The 18548-nt window shown below is 42.6% G+C and overlaps 1 protein-coding gene across 4 annotated transcripts in view; it reads left to right on the plus strand.

Annotated features, from left to right (window-relative positions):
• Window positions 1-1733: 1733 nt before the first annotated feature.
• Window positions 1734-18548, plus strand: part of LOC132836552 (mitogen-activated protein kinase kinase kinase kinase 5-like) — a 122272-nt gene continuing 105457 nt past the window's right edge. For all 4 annotated transcript variants that reach the window (XM_060855893.1, XM_060855894.1, XM_060855896.1 and 1 more), the window contains exon 1: window positions 1734-1938. In XM_060855893.1, the coding sequence (XP_060711876.1) occupies window positions 1834-1938 (105 nt within the window). In that variant the 5' untranslated portion in view covers window positions 1734-1833. The remainder of the gene's footprint in view (window positions 1939-18548) is intronic.

Genomic DNA, 18548 nt, shown 5'->3' on the forward strand with positions numbered 1-18548 from the left:
CGCTCCCCTCGCCTGAGGTGTGGTGACCTACAGGTTAAACCACCACCAGTTGCCTCTTTGTAATAAGAGAGAAGCCTGACGGTCTGGTAAGACGATGGCAACTAACTTTACAGTTAGTCGAAGTCCATAAGACTGGAGTTCTAGCAATTCCCCAATCTTCCCTTGACAGGGATTTGGCTTTGACCGGCCAACAACATCTTGGATAATAGATAAAGTCAGATTCTGAGAGAGTGGGTCCTGACCTCCTCCATGGTAAATGAAGTCCCTCTGCAAGATAGATATTGACAATACTACTAGAATTATGTTGGAATTGAACAAAATGCACCACATGGGGCCTAAGTGATGGCATATTGTAGTTTTAGTATTTTAGTTGCATTTCTGATTGAAATTACTTCAAAAGTCTTAAGGTGAGTGAGAGGACCAGGGATGAAATGCTGAATTTGTGTTACAACAGCTCCAGGTAAATGCAACTTTCTTGAAATAAAACAAACTGTGAATGCTGAAGATCTGAAACAAAAACAAATTGCTGGTGAAATTACTACCTCGTATATCTTTTCTGAGTTGCTGTACTTAGAGCTGAATGAAATATTCCAAATGTTTTGCAACCATGGATTTCTACGACTCTAGCATCATCTCCATCCCATTCACTTTCACGGATGACTAAGAATCATAGAATCTATAGAGCATGGAAGCAGGCTATTCAGCCCATCAAGTACATACTGACCCTTTGAACAGCCGCCCCTCCAAACTCACCCTATTCCTGCATTTCCCATGACTAATCGCCTAGCCTGGATACCAATAGCAATTTAGCATAGCCAATCCATCTAGCCTACACATGTTTCGGCTATTGGGGGATGGGGAAACAGAGCACCCGGGGAGAATGTGCAAACTCCACACAGTCACCCAAGGCCGGGATCAAACCTGGGTCCCTTGCACCGACAGATAGCAGTACTTGCCACCGTGCAGCCACTTATGCTCTAGACCCCGATCGAGACCACAACCCATGTTAAACTTGAGTGCTACACATTTAACCATATTGTCGTCGAGTTCTCGATCCAAATCCCAGCCAATGTTATCATGGGGATCTCGACCCTAAACCACTTAAAATTATATCCTAAGCCCTAACGCAATTTGGAGGGTAATTAGAAAATACTTAGAATGGATTAGGTAACACTCCTCTCACATTGCTGGAAAGAATGCCAGAAAGGACTAACTTCTGATGGACAAAAGGCCTCTCATTTCCAACCTCTGTTTTGTTCTGTTCTATTGATGGCATTCCAGCAGTCTGGAGTTGGAACGTATGAACGTTTTAAAGCTTAGTTGTAACCTTAGCCTCACCTGTTCATTATCTCGTCACTGCACCGTCTCAACCGCAATACCCAACTCAATTGCGAGCCACACTCAATGATTTTGAGTGTGGCTCGCAATTGTATTCCAAAATACTACATTGAACTAGCTGAACGAACAGAAACTGCTGGAAATATTCAGGTTAACCAGCATCTGTGAAAAGATTAATGTCATGACACTTCAGTCACATATGAAGGGGACTGTACATCCTGGTGACAATGGAGGGAGAGACAATCTGCACATTCTGGTGTGGTGGAGTGAATGAATGCCAGATAAATGGGGATAAATAAAATGGAGTAAATAGAAGAGAAAATAAATCTGTCCACTTGAGGACCACTAGAGGGCAGTGAGACACTGCGGGTACGTTCAGTCCTGGGACAGGAAATGAACACGTGAATACAAGAAGAGCTTTAGTTCAGCTGCTGTCGGAGCAGAGAGTGCGAGAAAGTATGAAATGTGCTCACTGTTGGTGCTGATGGTCGAACAATGAGCTCAAATCAGGTAGCTTTGGATATCTCTTCGAAAAACCCACAAGATGACTTTGAGATCATACAGAGGGTTGGCGGAGGAACCTATGGGGAGGTGTACAAGGTAAGAATTCTCTCGGGTGCAGGGCACCTGTCCGGATTATGTAGCGATCGCGTAGACTGAGGAAGTTTGCAAGATCCATCATAGATCAATTGCAGAGAGAGCTTGTGCTGTGTAAGCTCAGTGATAAAGCTGTCAGTGTCCTGCGTGGCACATTTAAAATGATTGCACCGGAACTCTTCAAGATACTCGAGTTGAATCCTTTGGCTGGATTTCAGTTTCACTATTGAGGTACTTCCCATCTCTTGGCTCTTGTCTGCTGTCCGTATTCTAAAACCTAGACCAAGGCCTGTCCATCCATCATCTCCTGTGCACATTTCCCCTAGCTAGCTCTCGATTACTGACACTGCTGTAAATTCATTCTCACCCGAGTGTTTAAATCCCTCCCTGGTCCCATTCTCTCCAGACCCCCAACCATCTGAGATTTCCTGCACTCATCTAATTTTAAGCATCACTAATTTTGATTGGAGTCATAAAGACGTACGGCACGGAAACAGTCCCTTCGGTTCAATTCGTCCATGCCGACCAGATATCCGAACCTAATTTAGTCCCATTTGTCAGCACTTGCCCCATATCCCTCTAAACCCTATTCATATACTCAACCTTCATTGCCCTTTCAATGACCTGAGGTGTAGGCACTGAAGTATTTTCCCTAAACCTCTCAGCCTGGTATCCTCCTGTTCAGACATCCTTTTAATCTGAATAAATTTGTGGACATGTCTAAATATGCCCTTATCTGATTCAGTGTCAAATGTTTGATTGATATTATGTCTGTGGAGCACTTTGTGATGTTTTCCTGTGTTAATGACACAACATAAATACAAGTTATTATTAATGCCTCATTCAGATTTACTTGAAGAGGTTTGACGTTTATGTTGGGATTTGTACCTGTTCAGGAATTCTCACTCAGGGGCCACTAAGATTAATTCCTATTATATCACAGTTTTACGTACATAATATTCACTAACCAGAGTTAGTCAAACAGCTCCTGTCAAGCTGCTACCATTGTCAACCCACTCTGAAGGGTGACCACAGAGTGACTGTTCACTGCAATCAGGCATCTTGTAGGGTTGAACTACAAGAGTGAAATGGATGATTTGACAAAATTCTGTGAAACCTGACTGAAAATGAGAAAAGGTAGGAAGGCCCTAGGCACCGAATATGAGTGGCTCTGATGGAGGCATTTGGTATTGGGGCAAAAGTGGAGAAAGGGTAGGGAGGAGGGCATTGGGAAGAGAAAGAAGATTGAGGAAGAAAGGTTAAGGTGGAAGGAGGAGGAGTAGGTAGGTAAGCGAGGGAGAGCACAGTTAGAGGACAGGTGGGGAAGGGAGGGAGAAGAGGGAGGGGTGGGGTAGTGGATCAGCAACAAATTTCAAAATAGTCTTTTTGTATTTTCAGCCCTATTCACTTCCTCATTTAGTGAAGCAAGTGAAGGGTGAGGTGCAGGGCGGTGTGAACTTTTCAGTAATCCGCATGATCAGTGCCAGGTGCTACCTGTTTGAACTCGGCTGGTTCTGCTTCAGAATCCCTCTCACTTAACGCTAATTTCGCAGCATCAGTGGGATCGTCAAATGGCCTTAGACTCCAGAGAGATCCTCTGAAAGTACACAAGATTGCAATGTCTAGTGATGGATCGTGAAATCAGTGTGCAGTTGCCACCTTCCAGATGGTCTGTTCCTTCATTGCTGGGATCTGTGAATAAAACTAGATCCACCTGTTCTTTTAAACTCTTCCAAACCACTTCACTCACTTCCTTACTTCCTTCTTTCAAAGACCGTAAGATTCCACAAACATCAAAGGTCTGTTTGTAGTGATGTTGGTTAAGCAATAAAAATTGGCTGAGACATCAGCGTGACTTCCCCAATACTTTTTTGAAATTGCAATGAGACCATTAATGACTAGCTGAGAGGGCAGATGGAGATTCCAGTTTAAAATGCCATTGTAACTGCAACCGGACATCACTCTCTCAGTACTATAATGGGAGTGTTAACTTCAATTACATACTCAACCTTCCTCCTTGGAGGCAGGATTGTTATCCCTGTACCAGACAGATACATAGGAAAGCACAGGTTTTTAAAAGGGAATGAAAGAGTTGGTAAAGTTTCCAACTCTCCAGAACTGATCTGGAGTTTCCAGAAATGGAAGAATACCTTCCTGAGGAGAAAGGGATAGGGATACTTTTTGTTTCAAAAAGAAAGGTCTTTGAACACTTATGCTTATGAGTTTAAGGATGTTGGAGATGTTTGATTGAGATTCAAGAATCTACCAATTGGTCATGGAAGAATCTATACCCCCACTGGCCATGGGAAGGCGCAGGGGTGGTCAATGTACATGATGGGGCATTATGGGGGAGCAGATCAATTGGATGTATGCGATTAAACTCCAGAAATGCATCAAACTAAATTTGGCAACTTGAAACCTTCTTGGAAACATGTAGGGAGGTTTGCTGCAAAGGCACTGGGGAGACCACACTTGGAATATTGACCAAGCTTTGGTCCACTTACTTGAGGGGCGTAGTTGTACTGGAGGCAGTTCGGAGGAGATTCACTAGATTGGTTCCAATGGTGAGAGGTTTGACTCATGATGAGGGATTGAAAAGTTGAGGCTGATACTTCTCTAGAGAGGTATATAAGGTGCTAAACGGGATTGACAAATCAGACATGGAGACAGAGTATGTTTCTTCTTATGGAGTAGTCAAGAATGGGTGATCGTAGTTTTAGGATAAGGGACAGCAGATTTAAAAAAAAAGAGATGAGAACTTGCTTCTCTCAAGGGTTTCTGAATCTGTAGGTTCACTACCCCAGAGTGCAATGGATGCTGGATCATTGAGTAAACCTGTGGAGGAGATGGCCAGATTTTTAATTAGTAATGGATTGAAGGGTTATGGAGAGTGAGCAAGAAAATGGAGTGGAGACCGAGGATGGGATCGGTCATGATGATATTGGATGGCAGAGCAGGCTCAAGGAGCTGAATAGGTTCCTTCTGCTCATAGTTTTTAGATGGCTGCACAAGACGTCAGTGTATTGGCTGACCTCCAAACTGAGCACATTTTTCTTTCATTCCAGTTGTTTTACAAAACTACCTGTACTTTCAAAATCATTTGAATCAATTCCAAAGGGAAGCAGATGTTGCAAAAACAAAATGTCTTGTTGATTTCCTTTTTACATTCAACTCTCATCCAATTTCTAATCTTAGTCTTCAAATCATTTCACAAACAGCAATTCTGGGCTACTTAACTCTGAAAATGCTTGAGGGGCTAAATGACTGACTCCAGTTCTAGTATTAATAGAGGCTAAATAACCAATTCCTGTGCTGAGTAACAATCTTGAGTAGCTGTCTGACCTAGATTAGATTAGATTACTTACAGTGTGGAAACAGGCCCTTTGGCCCAACCAAGTCCACACCGACCCACCGAAGCGCAACCTTTACATTTACCCTTACATTTACCCCTTACCTAACACGACGGGCAATTTAGCATGGCCAATTCACCTGACCCACACATCTTTGTGACTGTGGGAGGAAACCGGAGCACCCGGAGGAAACCCACGCAGACATGGGGAGAACGTGCAAACTCTACACAGTCAGTCGCCTGAGTCGGGAATTGAACCCGGGTCTCTGGCGCGGTGAGGCAGCAGTGCTAACCACTGTGCCATCGTGCCAAGATCTGTGGTGATGTATCAGAAGGGCTAAATGGCTATTCCTGCTCCTTAATAATAGGTTTTAAGTGACCCATACCTGTCCCTGCGCAGCAAGTTCAGGAGCTGGAAGAGTATTTTTTTATTTTGAATTAAGTTGAAGGTACAGAATTGTGTCTTCCTTTTCTTATGATTGAAACTATTAATCAAAATGGCCTTACCAAGTCATAAAAATAGTTTATAAATACAATACTGTAACCACAATTAAAGTTTCCCCTTCACAAACCATGGACCCTGTCCCCAGAGGCTGTTGCAGATACTGGTAAAGTGTAGAAGTGTTTCCTCTTGCTGGCTTAAGCAGCTTGCACTTTATCACTTCTGTCAAATGCTGCAGAAGATTCCGGTAAAACCCTACTGAGGCTTCTCTTCAAACACGTGCAGGTGCCTTGTGAGAATTTTCTGTGAGAGTCTGAGCTGTCTTATTAATAAAATAATGGCAGATGAAGGAAAGCAGACTATAGAAGATTTTTAATGCGGTAATCTCCTTACCTTTCTCTTTACCTCATATTTCTCCGTGATCTATCAAAAGTGCCATGTCTGACTGGGATACAGCTTCAGGACAATGATGGAAGAAACAGGAGCAGGGATAGGCCATTCAACCCTCCTAGACAGCTCCAATATTCAACGATGAGGTCAATCCTCAGCTTTAACACCATTTTCCTACACTAGTCCTGTGTTCCTTGATATTTCTAACATGTAGAAATCTATTAATCTTCGACTTGAACATGCTTAATGACCCTGAAGCACTGTGAGGCACAAAGTTCCAAAAAGTCAACACCCTCTAAGTGAATAAATCCCTCTTTCTCTCTCCTCCTGGCAACAGTTCCGGGAATTCTGGATTTTATAGATCTTTGATGTTATTCTTAGGTGAATAAAAGGTTTTGTGCACTGATTTGAGGAAAGGTTATTATGTCTGGTGTCATGACCACTATTCATCCATTTAAAGTTTTCAATGAGTTGATCATCGTTGTCTGTGGGAGTTTGCTGTGCACTAATTGGCGGCCATGTTTCCTACATAGCCACAGTGACCAGACTTTGAAAGTACCTCATTGACTGTAAGGCACTTTGTGACGTGCTGAGCTTGTGAAAGGTTCCACATAAATATAAATGTTGGAAATGGCACATGTGAAACTTTGACTAAGTTTGATAGAAATATTGTCAGGTTGATATGTTTGATTTGCAATGGTTGATATATGACTGGTGAGACTTATCAAGGTAATGGGTGGAATGAGTTTTGTATCACAATTAACCCTGCTGTTAAAGAATAAAATTGAGGAAGCTACTTTGCAATGCAATATTCTGAAATCTTCAGGTGATATCAGTTCAAGGATACGAGAGGTTATCCTAGATCCAAAAGCTTCCCATCGGTTCTGAAGTTGGGCCAAAAAAATGGCAAGCAAATGTTCCATTTTAGTTATACTGGGGTTGAATATCTGCAGGTGTTCCTCCGATCTACTGTTGTAAATTTAATGGAAGATCTTTCGGAATTCCAGAGAAACGATAGAAATATTCCTATGGACTTAGATGTTACAGTGTAACTGGGCTCACCAGCATTTATGCTCATTACAAGCTACGGTCCCAATGCCACATAGCTACTAACATCCCTTTATTTCTCCTTCCCTTCAACCACCCAACACATTTATCCTTTAAATATTGACAAGATCCCTGCTTCAATCACTAATTCATTCCTCACTCTCTCAATTATCTTTCTGCTCTCTGTATTAGATCTGAAATAATTAACCTTACATCAACGACCATCATTTAGGATGTTTTAATTATTGGAAAATCAGTATATTTTTATCAACTCTGCCCCATTTTTTCATTACACTATCTTACTTTAGTTTTTCATAGATTATTTTATTGCCACAACATCCTCCCCACAGCATAAAACCCACAATTACAAGCAACATACATGAATTGAGTATCTCTACCTTAATAAAATAGTGACAATACCATTGCACTGCAGAGCCTTCCTTTATCCGGTCAAGTAATTAATTAGTTAATGTCCAAACTTGAAATAAAGACTTACTTGAATTGTGAGTTGAAGACTAGGAAAACTGGGAAGTTGTTCTGAAAATCAAGGCCAATAAATATGTACTTCTATTTGGATTTCCTGAAGAAAATTTGAGTCAGGAAACTTCCCTCATGTTCCTTTAGAGATAAGAGGGGAGTCAGGTGATATTGTGTAGAGTGGCTTCAGATGTTTGAGATTTGACATTGTTTAGGATTCTAATACTCAATAGGGATGGGACCAGGAGGAATACAATGCCTCTCTTCCAACATTTCATTCGAGCCCTCTGTTTTTAAGGTGAGGTCTGTTGATTCCCCTGTTTCAGTGGCTCTCACCAGCCAGCAGAAACTTGGTTTTGAACCTGGATCTCTCAGCATTTCACACCTGCAGTCTTTCTTTTATAATCACCATTTCTTTAACTCTACCTGAATCATTCCTCTTAAGCCTTAACTACTCTGTCTGACACATTCTTCCTTCTTCCTCCATCCTCATTATGTTCACACTCACTATCTTAGTGGGTGGCACGGTGGCACAGTGGTTAGCACTGCTGCCTCACAGCGCCTGAGACCCGGGTTCAATTCCTGACTCAGGCGACTGACTGTGTGGAGTTTGCACGTTCTCCCCGTGTCTGCGTGGGTTTCCTCCGGGTGCTCCGGTTTCCTCCCACAGTCCAAAGATGTGTGGGTCAGGTGAATTGGCCATGCTAAATTGCCCGTAGTGTTAGGTAAGAGGTAAATGTAGGGGTATGGGTGGGTTGCGCTTCGGCGGGTCGGTGTGGACTTGTTGGGCCGAAGGGCCTGTTTCCACACTGTAAGTAATCTAATCTAATCTCATCCCATACTCCAACTCCATACTTCAGAGGATATCAATCTATTAGAATCTTAATAGTAGACGTAGACCATTCAGTCCCTCAAACCTGTTCCGTCACTCCATTTGACTATGGATCGTCTGTTCCTGATCCCCATTTACCTTTCTTGGTTCCATATCCCTAATATTTGCCCTAACTGAAATAAAGCAGTCTTATATATAACACTTTCAATTGACCCCTAATCTGAACTTGCCATCATTTGTGTTGTGAAGAAGTGCTTTCTCCCTAAATCTCTATTTTTAAAAGTACTGCTCCTAATTCAGGGCTCTTTTAGGACACAGTAGGAACAGCAGCATATTTCTATTTAAAAGGTATTCTGAAGGGATTGAGCGGAATGTATAGAGGGAGATTAGATTAGATTAATTACAGTGTGGAAACAGGCCCTTCGGCCCAACAAGTCCACACCGACCCTCCAAAGAGCAACCCACCCAGACCCATTCCCCTACATTTACCCCTTCACCTTATACTACGGGCAATTTAGCATGGCCAATTCACCTGACCCGCACATCTTTGGACTGTGGGAGGAAACCCACGCAGACACGGGGAGAACATGCAAACTCCACACAGTGAGTCACCTGAGGCAGGAATTGAACCCGGGTCTCTGGCGCTGTGAGGCAGCAGTGCTAACCACTGTGCCACCCAAAACAATATTGGTTAAAGGAGGGATGATATGTCAGAGGGGTCATTTAAATGGGGCTAAATGTGAGGAACTGAGGAACAAATATGGGGCAAGCACATCACTGGGAGTGTACTATGACTGGCAAAGAAAGAATGATGGAAGACCAAATATGTTGGACATTTTGTCTTTTCTAATTTAAATACTGTCTGAGATATTAATGCTTTTCTTATGTATTGTGGCTTTATGTTCAATATAGCAATGATAATTATCGGAGATATTTGATGTCTCACTTGCTCCGAATTAAAGGCATGTGTATGGCCCTTAGTTATACCTGTGGTCTTTTTGTGAGATATGTGGAACATTTCTTCTTCTAGGCCTACTCAGGATGCTAATAGAACTCTATTTCTGGTACCTTGGTGCCTACATTGTTGCTACTTCCTGCTATCATCTGGGACTGGAAACATTCCAGAGATTAGAAGGACAAGGGCTGCAGATATGTGAGAACACCACTCCCTGCATGTGCCCCTCTAAGCCACTCACCATCCTGACCTGGAAATATATTATCATTCCTTCACTGTTGCTGGGTCACACAGCACAGAGGTGGAACAAGTGGAAAGTGTCAAGCTCCTGGGAGTGGTCATCCACAAGAAGCTTTTTTGGACTTTTCATGTGGACGCACTGATTACAAAGCCCCAACAACGTCTCTTCTCCTTCATGCAGCTGAGGAAATTTGGCATGACGGTGAATACCCTTGCCAACTTTTATAGGTGTGCCATCGAGAGCATTCTGTCTGGGTGTATCACTACCTGGTATGGCAACTGTACCATTAAAGATTGGAGAAGGTTACAGAGAGGGGTGAACTCGGCCTGAACAATCACAAAAGCCAACCTCCCATCTATAGAATCCATCTTCTAGGCCCACTGTCAAGGAAAGGCCACCGGTATTCTCAAAGATCTATCCCACCCTGGCAAAGTTTTTCTACAACCTCTCCTATCAGGGAGAAGGTACAGAAGCCTGAACATAAGCACCAGCTGGTTTTGAAACAGTTTCTACCCTACTGTTGTTAGGATAGTGAATGGACTCACAAACTCTTAACATTCACCTGTACCTGTGTTTTTGTTTTTGCTGCTGTTTACCTATTATTTACTTATCTATGCTATTTAACTCTGTGAACTGCCGTATTGCTGGCAAGACAAAGTTTTTCACTGTGCCGCAGTACACTTGACAATAAATTCAATTCAATTCAAAATCCTGGAATTCCCTCCTTAAAGACAGTGTGGGTCAACCCAGAGCAAGTGGCTGAAGCAGTTCATGAAGGCAAATCGTCACTGAAATAAGTCCACAGAGGCCAGTATCCCATCACCAAGTCATCCTTTATTTACATGTGCACAATATTTGCCACTGGTCCGACTTCCTCAGAGCCAGCTCTGAGTGAACAGAACCAGCTCTGAGCAAACAGAACCTCTGACCCTCCTGTTCATATCTATCAGCCAGAGCTCCCTAATTGGACCAGGTTAACAGCCCCAAGCAGGGAACTCATTCTAACATGCTGACCTGGTTACAATCACCACATTGCTCTCCCTTTAAGTCCGGGGAGGTGGGCCCGTTTTATTTTTTCTTGTGACCTCTCCCGGACCATTTTTGCACTGGGTCTGGATCCTCTGACTCAGCCTTGGAAATGGGTAGCTTGTACTGCACCACAGCCCACTTCTTACGCCTGGAGCATTTTGGAAGAAAATCATTCTTTTCTTTAGGTGCTAAAGCCATCAAGGCAGCAACATATGCCACCTCAGACTCTGTGGTTTCTTCAATGTTGGATGGAGGGGGAAAACCCATGGGTTCCAACGTCCTTTCCGGTTCTCCTGAGGGACTGGCTGTGTTTTACTCCTGTTCCTTCGCTAAGTAGCAGCTTTCACGTGGTCCATGTGCTTGTTCAGGAACTCCTCACCTACCCAAACTTTGTACGTCGTGGGACTTGACTTGAGCTCACGTCAACCACTCATCTTACCAATGCAGAGCCATGTCCATGGATTTGGCACCAAACCTTGGCCCCTGAAGTAAACAGTCTCTCTCACATAGATGAGTCCTGTGTCCAGCAATGACATTCCTAATGCTGTTGCATCCTGTACATGTCCAACCATTTTGAGTGCGCGTCCACAATGACTCCCAACATTTGAGCCCATGAAAGGGCCATCAGAATTGGCATGTAACTAAGTCCAGGGTTGACCCGGCCATTCCCATGAATGTCGGGAAGCTGCTGGCAGTAATTTTTGTCCTTCTTGGCAAAGTGGGCACTGCCCAACCAATGTGGCTTCGTTTGCATCCGATCTTGGTCACCAGACATAACGTCTCACCAACATCTGCACTTTGAACACTCTGGATGACCTGGTGGAGTTTAGCCAGCATCAGGCAGTGACCTTTGCTCAGGATTATCCCTCTTGCTCCCCATAATAAAATGCCATCCTCTATGGTGATCTGGTCTTGCTGGGTCCAGAAAGGGTTTAATTCTGGTTGTGATTGTCCTTTTTGTTTTCCTCATCACCACCAGCTGTTTCAGTTTTGCCAGGACCGGATCTTCTTACGTTCACAGTCTAATATTTTCACCAGTGACCAGAAGTGTGTCCATAAAATTCAAAACCATTACGGAGTCTTTTATTGCCGGCACCGCCAGTAGTGTATCTGCTGGTGGTGGGTGGTTCAAGGCATCCACATTTGTTAATTGGTCTCTCGGACGATGTTCCAACTTGAAATTGTATGAGCTTAGAATGAGAACTGCCCGCTGAATTCAACCTGAAGTTATGGGCACATAGCCTTGTCTTATTTGAATAGCCCTAGCAGAGATTATGCCATAAAGGTATTGGTATTTTTTCACACTATAATGACTACCAAACCTTGCTTCTCTATCTGGGTGTATTTGTGCTCTGCATCAGCCAAAATCAGGGAAGCACATGCTAATGGATGTTCCCCTCCATCTGTGAGCCAACATTACCTTGATACCATATAGGAGGCATCACATGTCAACACCAGATCTTGCTTGGGATCAGAAGGGACCGGTTTTCTCCCACAGTCCAAAAATGTGCAGATAAGGTAAATTGGCCATGTTAAATTGCCCGTAGTGTTAGGTGACGGGGTAAATATAGGGGAATGGATCTGGGTGGGTTGCGCTTCGGCGGGTCGGTGTGGACTTGTTGGGCCAAAGGGCCTGTTTCCACACTGTAAGTAATCTAATCTAATCTGTAAACACCTTAAACAATGATAGTTGCTTCTTCACTTCTCTAAAGGCCAAGCCTTGTCTATGAGACCATTTCCAAGGCTGACCCTTTTTCAACAGCTGATGCAAAAGTACCAGTATGGAGGCCAGGTTACATATGAACTTTCCTTAATAATTCACCAGTCTAAGGGAAGATCTAAGATCCGGTCCAGACATGGGTACTGGGGCTATCTTTGATTGCACTCACTTTATTTTCCAACAGGTGTAATTCAGTCTTGTTGACTCAGCCCAAGTAGGTCACTGGGTGCCTGGAACTCCCATTTATTCCCTCCTAGTCAGGATATGTTCTCTGTGAAGCTATGCAATTGCCTTCACTCAAGTGTTGTCCCCCAAGCTCAGTCAGCCTGACAGTGGTGTCCACTTCCATCAGCATACCCTGTAACTCATATGCTCCACTTGCTGCATTTTCTAATGACAAAGATAGTTGTAGTGACTGTTTGAAGTCCAGTGGGCTTCAGCTAGTGGGTACTTCTGATGGTTACATCATTAATCCTACTTTGGTCACTGAAATAACTGAACTCCACAGAGGCCAGTGTCCTATCACCAAGTCACCCTTTATTTATACCTGCTTAGTACTTGTTATGAAAGCTTTGACAGCCAGGGCTCTCTGCTTGGACCAGATTAACGGCATGAATCAGGGAAATCATTCTCTGAGGTCTAACTGGCTGACCTCATCACAATCACTACAACCACCACCTTCTCAAGGGCAGCTCGGGACAGGCAGTAAAATAAATGCTGGACAGCCAGCAATGTCCAAATCCGACAAATGAATAGAACCATTAATAACTTTTGTTCCCAATGTCTATCCTTATCTCATCTCTGACACTTCCCTTCCCTATTTGACTTTTTCTGTTTTATTTCTGAGGAAAGACTATCTACTAATATTCATTACAGTCCCACCAACTGCCACAGCTACTTTAACTACATCTTCTCACACCCTGTTTCCCATAAAGTGGGGAGGCGGTAGTATTATCACAAAACTAATAATCCAGAAACTCAGCTATTGTTCTGGGACCTTGTTTGAATCCTATGGTAGAAGTTGCATTCACTAAACGTCTGGAATTATGAATCTAATGATGACCATGAAACCATTGTCAAATCTGGTTCAGGGAATGTAATCTGCTGTCCTTACCTGGCCTGGCCTAGCCTAACCTAGCTGTGAGTCCAGACCCACAGCAATGCGGTTGACTCTCAACTGCCCTCTGAAATGACCCAGCAAGCCACTCAGTGCGATCAATTGCCACAAAGTTTCAACAAAGAAATGTACTTTCCCTCACAACATTGTGAGTCTACCTATAGCACATGGACTGCAGCGGTTAACAGAGAGCTCATCACCACCTTCTCAAGGGCAACTGGAAACGAATAGTAAATACTGGCACAATCAAGTGACACCACATCCTACACGTGAATTTAAAAAAAAATCACTGTGTTTCTAATTAAAAGAGCAGTTTACAAGAAGAGCCCATCGGGGTATTGCAACAACTACAAAAGTGAGGGAAAGGTAAGGAGACAGAGGAGGCTAAATTTAAATAGAATTGGAGGGGGAAATAAGGCACTCCATTCCTTGCAGTGTCCACTTCTCTCTGAAGGCATCAAGTATATTGCTAGGGAAGTCAGTCCTTTTAATTTTTATCTTTTTTTACTTTCCACAGATACTTTCATGCACCTCTGAATGCTTTTTCCACTAGCCAATCACTGATGTTTTGGAGAACTCAGTTACATTAATCAACTTGAAAATGTGTTGCTGGTTAAAGCACAGCAGGTTAGGCAGCATCCAAGGAATAGGAAATTCGACGTTTCGGGCATAAGCCCTTCATCAGGAATGAGGAGAGTGTACTTGCTAGGATATGCTGTACTGTACCTTTGGGACAGGTGGGACTTGAACCTGGATCTTCTGGCTTGGTCACTGTGTCACCGAACCCCACCCTTTGATGTGTTACCTATTAATAGACACCTCTGTGCAGATGAGATTTGAACCCAATCCTCATGGCTCAGAGGAAAGGACACTGTAAATGCACCACAAGAGCCCGCTGGAACTGAGGCTTATTAATCAGCCTGTTCAAACATGTTATAACACACTCTGGGACAGGCAGGATTTGAACCTAGGCCTTCTGTCTCACACTATCACCATGCCACTAGATCTCCTAGAACTCAGCTTTTGATAATTTCTAATCAATCTGCTCAGATGTTATTACAAACTTCTGCATCAGGTAGGAGTTAAACCCGAGGCCTCCTACACTGTGCCACAAAATCCAGAGCTTGGCTGTCTTTTCATTTTATATATCCAGAAGTGCTTTCACACACAATTAAATGACTTTTCTTCTACCATCAAATCATCCATGTTTCTAATTAATGACCAATTTACACGCAAACCGCAGGAGGGGCAGTACAATGAGAACCCAGCTTTCTAAAAATGTTTCTTTTATTAAACATTTTTCTTTTATTATCCAGAAGTGCTTTCACGTGCACTTTTAACGCTGCTTTAAAAAAAAACACACTCATGGGATGTAGGTGTCTCTGGCTAGGCCAACATTTATTACCCATCCCGAATTGCCCGGAGGGCAGTTAAGAGTTAACCACCCATTGCTGTGGGTCAGGAGTCACAGGTAGGTCAGACCAGGCAAGGATGAGAGATTTCCGTCCCTAAAGGACATTAGTGAATCAGGTTTTTCCTGACAATTATCAATGGATTCACAGTCATCATGAGACATTTAATTCCAGGTTCTTTATTGAATTCAAATTCCATGGTGGGATTTGAGCTGATTTCCCCAGAACATTAGCTCAGTTTATGGATTAATAGTCTAGCGATAATACCACGAGGCTATTGCCTCCAACAAATCGCCCATGTTACTTTCCACCTTTATGCAGTACCACCAAATCACTGGTTTTCAACCAAATATCAATTTACCTGCAAAGCTCATCAGGGGCTTTGCAATTGTGAACACCGCATTCTCCCTTTTCTAAGGATACCTGGGCATGCAAATAGCTGTGGTATAGGGGCAGACAGGTGGCAACTGTGACCCTTACATTACCCGCTGTCTGGACCTGTTAATGGCCAACTTGGCCAAGCCCAGGATCAGACCCAAAAGGAGGTCATTCAGCTTTCCTGCACCTGGATGCACAAAGTTCAGGAGCCTGGGGCTGAAGTGCAACCAAAAGCACAACAAAGGTTTTACAAAGAATTAAGAAGGATGTACGACCAGCCACAATCAATATATAGATCATCCACAAACTCCACGACACCATAGAATAAAACATTTGGCTACACAAGATCGCATAGGACTGCAACACCCTCCTCTTAGGTCCCCGATGGAAAGCAAGAGGACTCCCATGGATAGAGCCTTCTGGGGAGGACTCAGCTGTTTTTTATATTTCCAGAAGTGCTCTTACACATAACTGAACATTTCTTTTCACATCACCAAATTACCAGTGATAGCTTTTCATCTGTTAACTACTACCAACAATTGCCCGTGTTTTCCAACTGATTAATTTACATGCAAAGCCCGTTAAGGGCAATGCAGATCCCTAAAGGTAAGGGATAAATAGGGGGAGGGGTCTAAATCAAAATGGAGTTGGAAGAGGAGAGAAAGCACTCTAGCGCCCTGGGGTGCCCACCTGTCTCTAAAGGCATTGAGAGTATTGGTACACACCACATGCTCCCTCTTCAAAGACACCCCGGCAGGAACATAGCCGTGGAAGAGGGTCAGACAGTTGACAGAACCCAGGTCTTAAATACAAAGTCCATTGAGGCTACCTGCTCTCTTATCAACATTGGAACTGTTGTAACTTAAAGTGCTCTGCATTTCTAACACTGACACAAATCACCATTATTTTGTAGTCATCTCTCACCGGAGAACAGTTGACAATGTGTCATTGTATAAAGGTGGAGGAAGTGACAGCTTCAGTCAGTTTGTTGTTTGTGTAAAAATCATTGGTAAATATTCTGAGGGACAGTAAAATTGTCAGTTAGAAAGGTGTAGATTAATGAAGGACAATTACTGTATGCTGAAGGAAGCATATGTCTAGTTAACTTGATCACATTCCTTTAAGAGATGATGGAGAATGCTAAAAGGTTAATGCACGTAATTTATTTTGGTTTGAGAAAGGTACTGCATGTCAGACTGGGAAATTAAATACCTGTGAGATCCAAGAGCAAGTGGCCTGTTGGATCAGGATTAGAGGCAAGTAATGTTTAACAAGCATTCTTCTGACTGGGACTCTCACCAATGGAGTTTCACATGCTGGCCCTTTTCTTTTCACAATACACATCAATGATTTTGACATAAACGTAGAAGCATGCTTAAGAAATTGGATAATGATACAGTACTTACTTGTGTGAATGACAGTGAAGAAAACAAAACTGCAAACCACACGGAGATATCAATGGATGGTCATGAGCAGAAAATTGACAGAAGATATTCAGTCTGGAGAAGTGAGGTCATGTATTTGGGAAAAACATAAATGGCAGAAAACAGAAAAGTGTTGAGGAACAGAAGGACCTTGGAGTGCAGGACCACATCCCTGAAGATAGCAGGAAAGGTCGATAGATGATGAAGGTAATGTTCAGGACACTTTTCAGGGGTCACGATGTTATGTTAGCCTAACTAACATTTTATACAATTCTATGTCTACAATACGGTACAGATCTACAAGACAAAAAGAATGTGATTTCATTTAAGAGGGTGCAGAGGAGATTTATGAGGATGGACTTGCCAGGAATGCAGTATTTTAGCTACGAGGAATGAATGGATAGGCTTTTTTGTAAGAACTGAGGAGGTTGAGGTGAAATTTTAAATGAGGATGTCTCTAATTATGAAATGCCTACATACAGTGTATAGGAAGAACCTATATCCATTCAGAGATCAAGACTAGGAAGAGTAGAAATATTTTTATTCATTCACTGGATGAGGGCTAAGCCAGCTTTAATTGCTCATCTTAGACAGCAGGTAAGACTCAATATTGTTGTGGGTCTGGAGTCACATGGAGGCCAGACTAAGTAAAGATGGAAGATTTCCTTCCCTAAAGGACATTCGTGAACAAGATAAGTTTTTCTTAGAAGTTTTAATATAGGATTTTAGAAATCTTTTAATTTAATGGAGTGATGGATATCTGAAACTCATTGATTGAAAGGATAACCGAGGCAGAAACCCTGGTTACATTTAAGGGATAATTGATATGCACTTGAAATAGAGTAAACCACACATCCCCAGGCTATGTATTGGAAAACGGGATTTGATGAAACCAAGAACTCTTTATTGACCAGCATTGATATGATCGGCCAAATAGCCTCCTTTGTGCTTTAGATGTTCTATATTTTTGTGTTTTGTTCAGTAATTGAGAGAAGTTTGAGGAACGTTTGGGTTACAATGCTCATTCATGGAATGGTGTGAGTGATATTTGCAACCAATGGATAAGGGCAAAAGGAATGAAGTGAGTTTCGATAAGATGCTGTCAGAATCGAGCCCCTATAAAAAGTCAGTGTGATTTGAAAATTCTCCAAAATGAGAAATCTCTACTCAGATTGACTGGTTCAGAAATGGAGTAATAATACATGACGTTGTGACAGGATCACTCAACTGAAACCCCTTGAGCAATGCCAGTTAGTGGTTACAGTGCAGAATTTCAATGCAACCTTGTCAAAACCTGCAATTTAACAAGTTTTCTGATCATTTCCTTGTAGCATCCCCAATTAGTGACCCTGTGAGCTTTCTATTCATGAAGCATTCCTTTTGATTGGAAAATACAGAAGTAGCTTCACTACTCATTAAAGGTGGGAAGGGGAAAGCCAGAGTTATAGACCAGGAGCCTAATTGATATTGTAGGGTAATTATTGGAGCCAGTAATAAGAGATTGTGAACAAGTTGAACAAATTTTCATCTGATCAGAAAAAGTTACCATGGATTTGTAAAGAGTAAGTTATCCCTAATGAACTTGATTTTCTTTTGAAGATGTGAATATAGTAATGTACAAGGGAATATTTATGGATGTTATTTATACAGTCTTCCAGAAGGCATTTGATAAAGTCTCCTGTGAAAGACTGCTGGTTAAATGGAGAACTCAGCTCTTTTTCTTCACTTTTTATTATTATCCAGAAGTTCATAGAATTCAACTGGTTTGGAAATTACCTGAGCAGCAGGTGACAGAGAGTT

This window comes from Hemiscyllium ocellatum, chromosome 47 (assembly GCF_020745735.1).
Source record: "Hemiscyllium ocellatum isolate sHemOce1 chromosome 47, sHemOce1.pat.X.cur, whole genome shotgun sequence".
NCBI lineage: Eukaryota > Metazoa > Chordata > Chondrichthyes > Orectolobiformes > Hemiscylliidae > Hemiscyllium > Hemiscyllium ocellatum.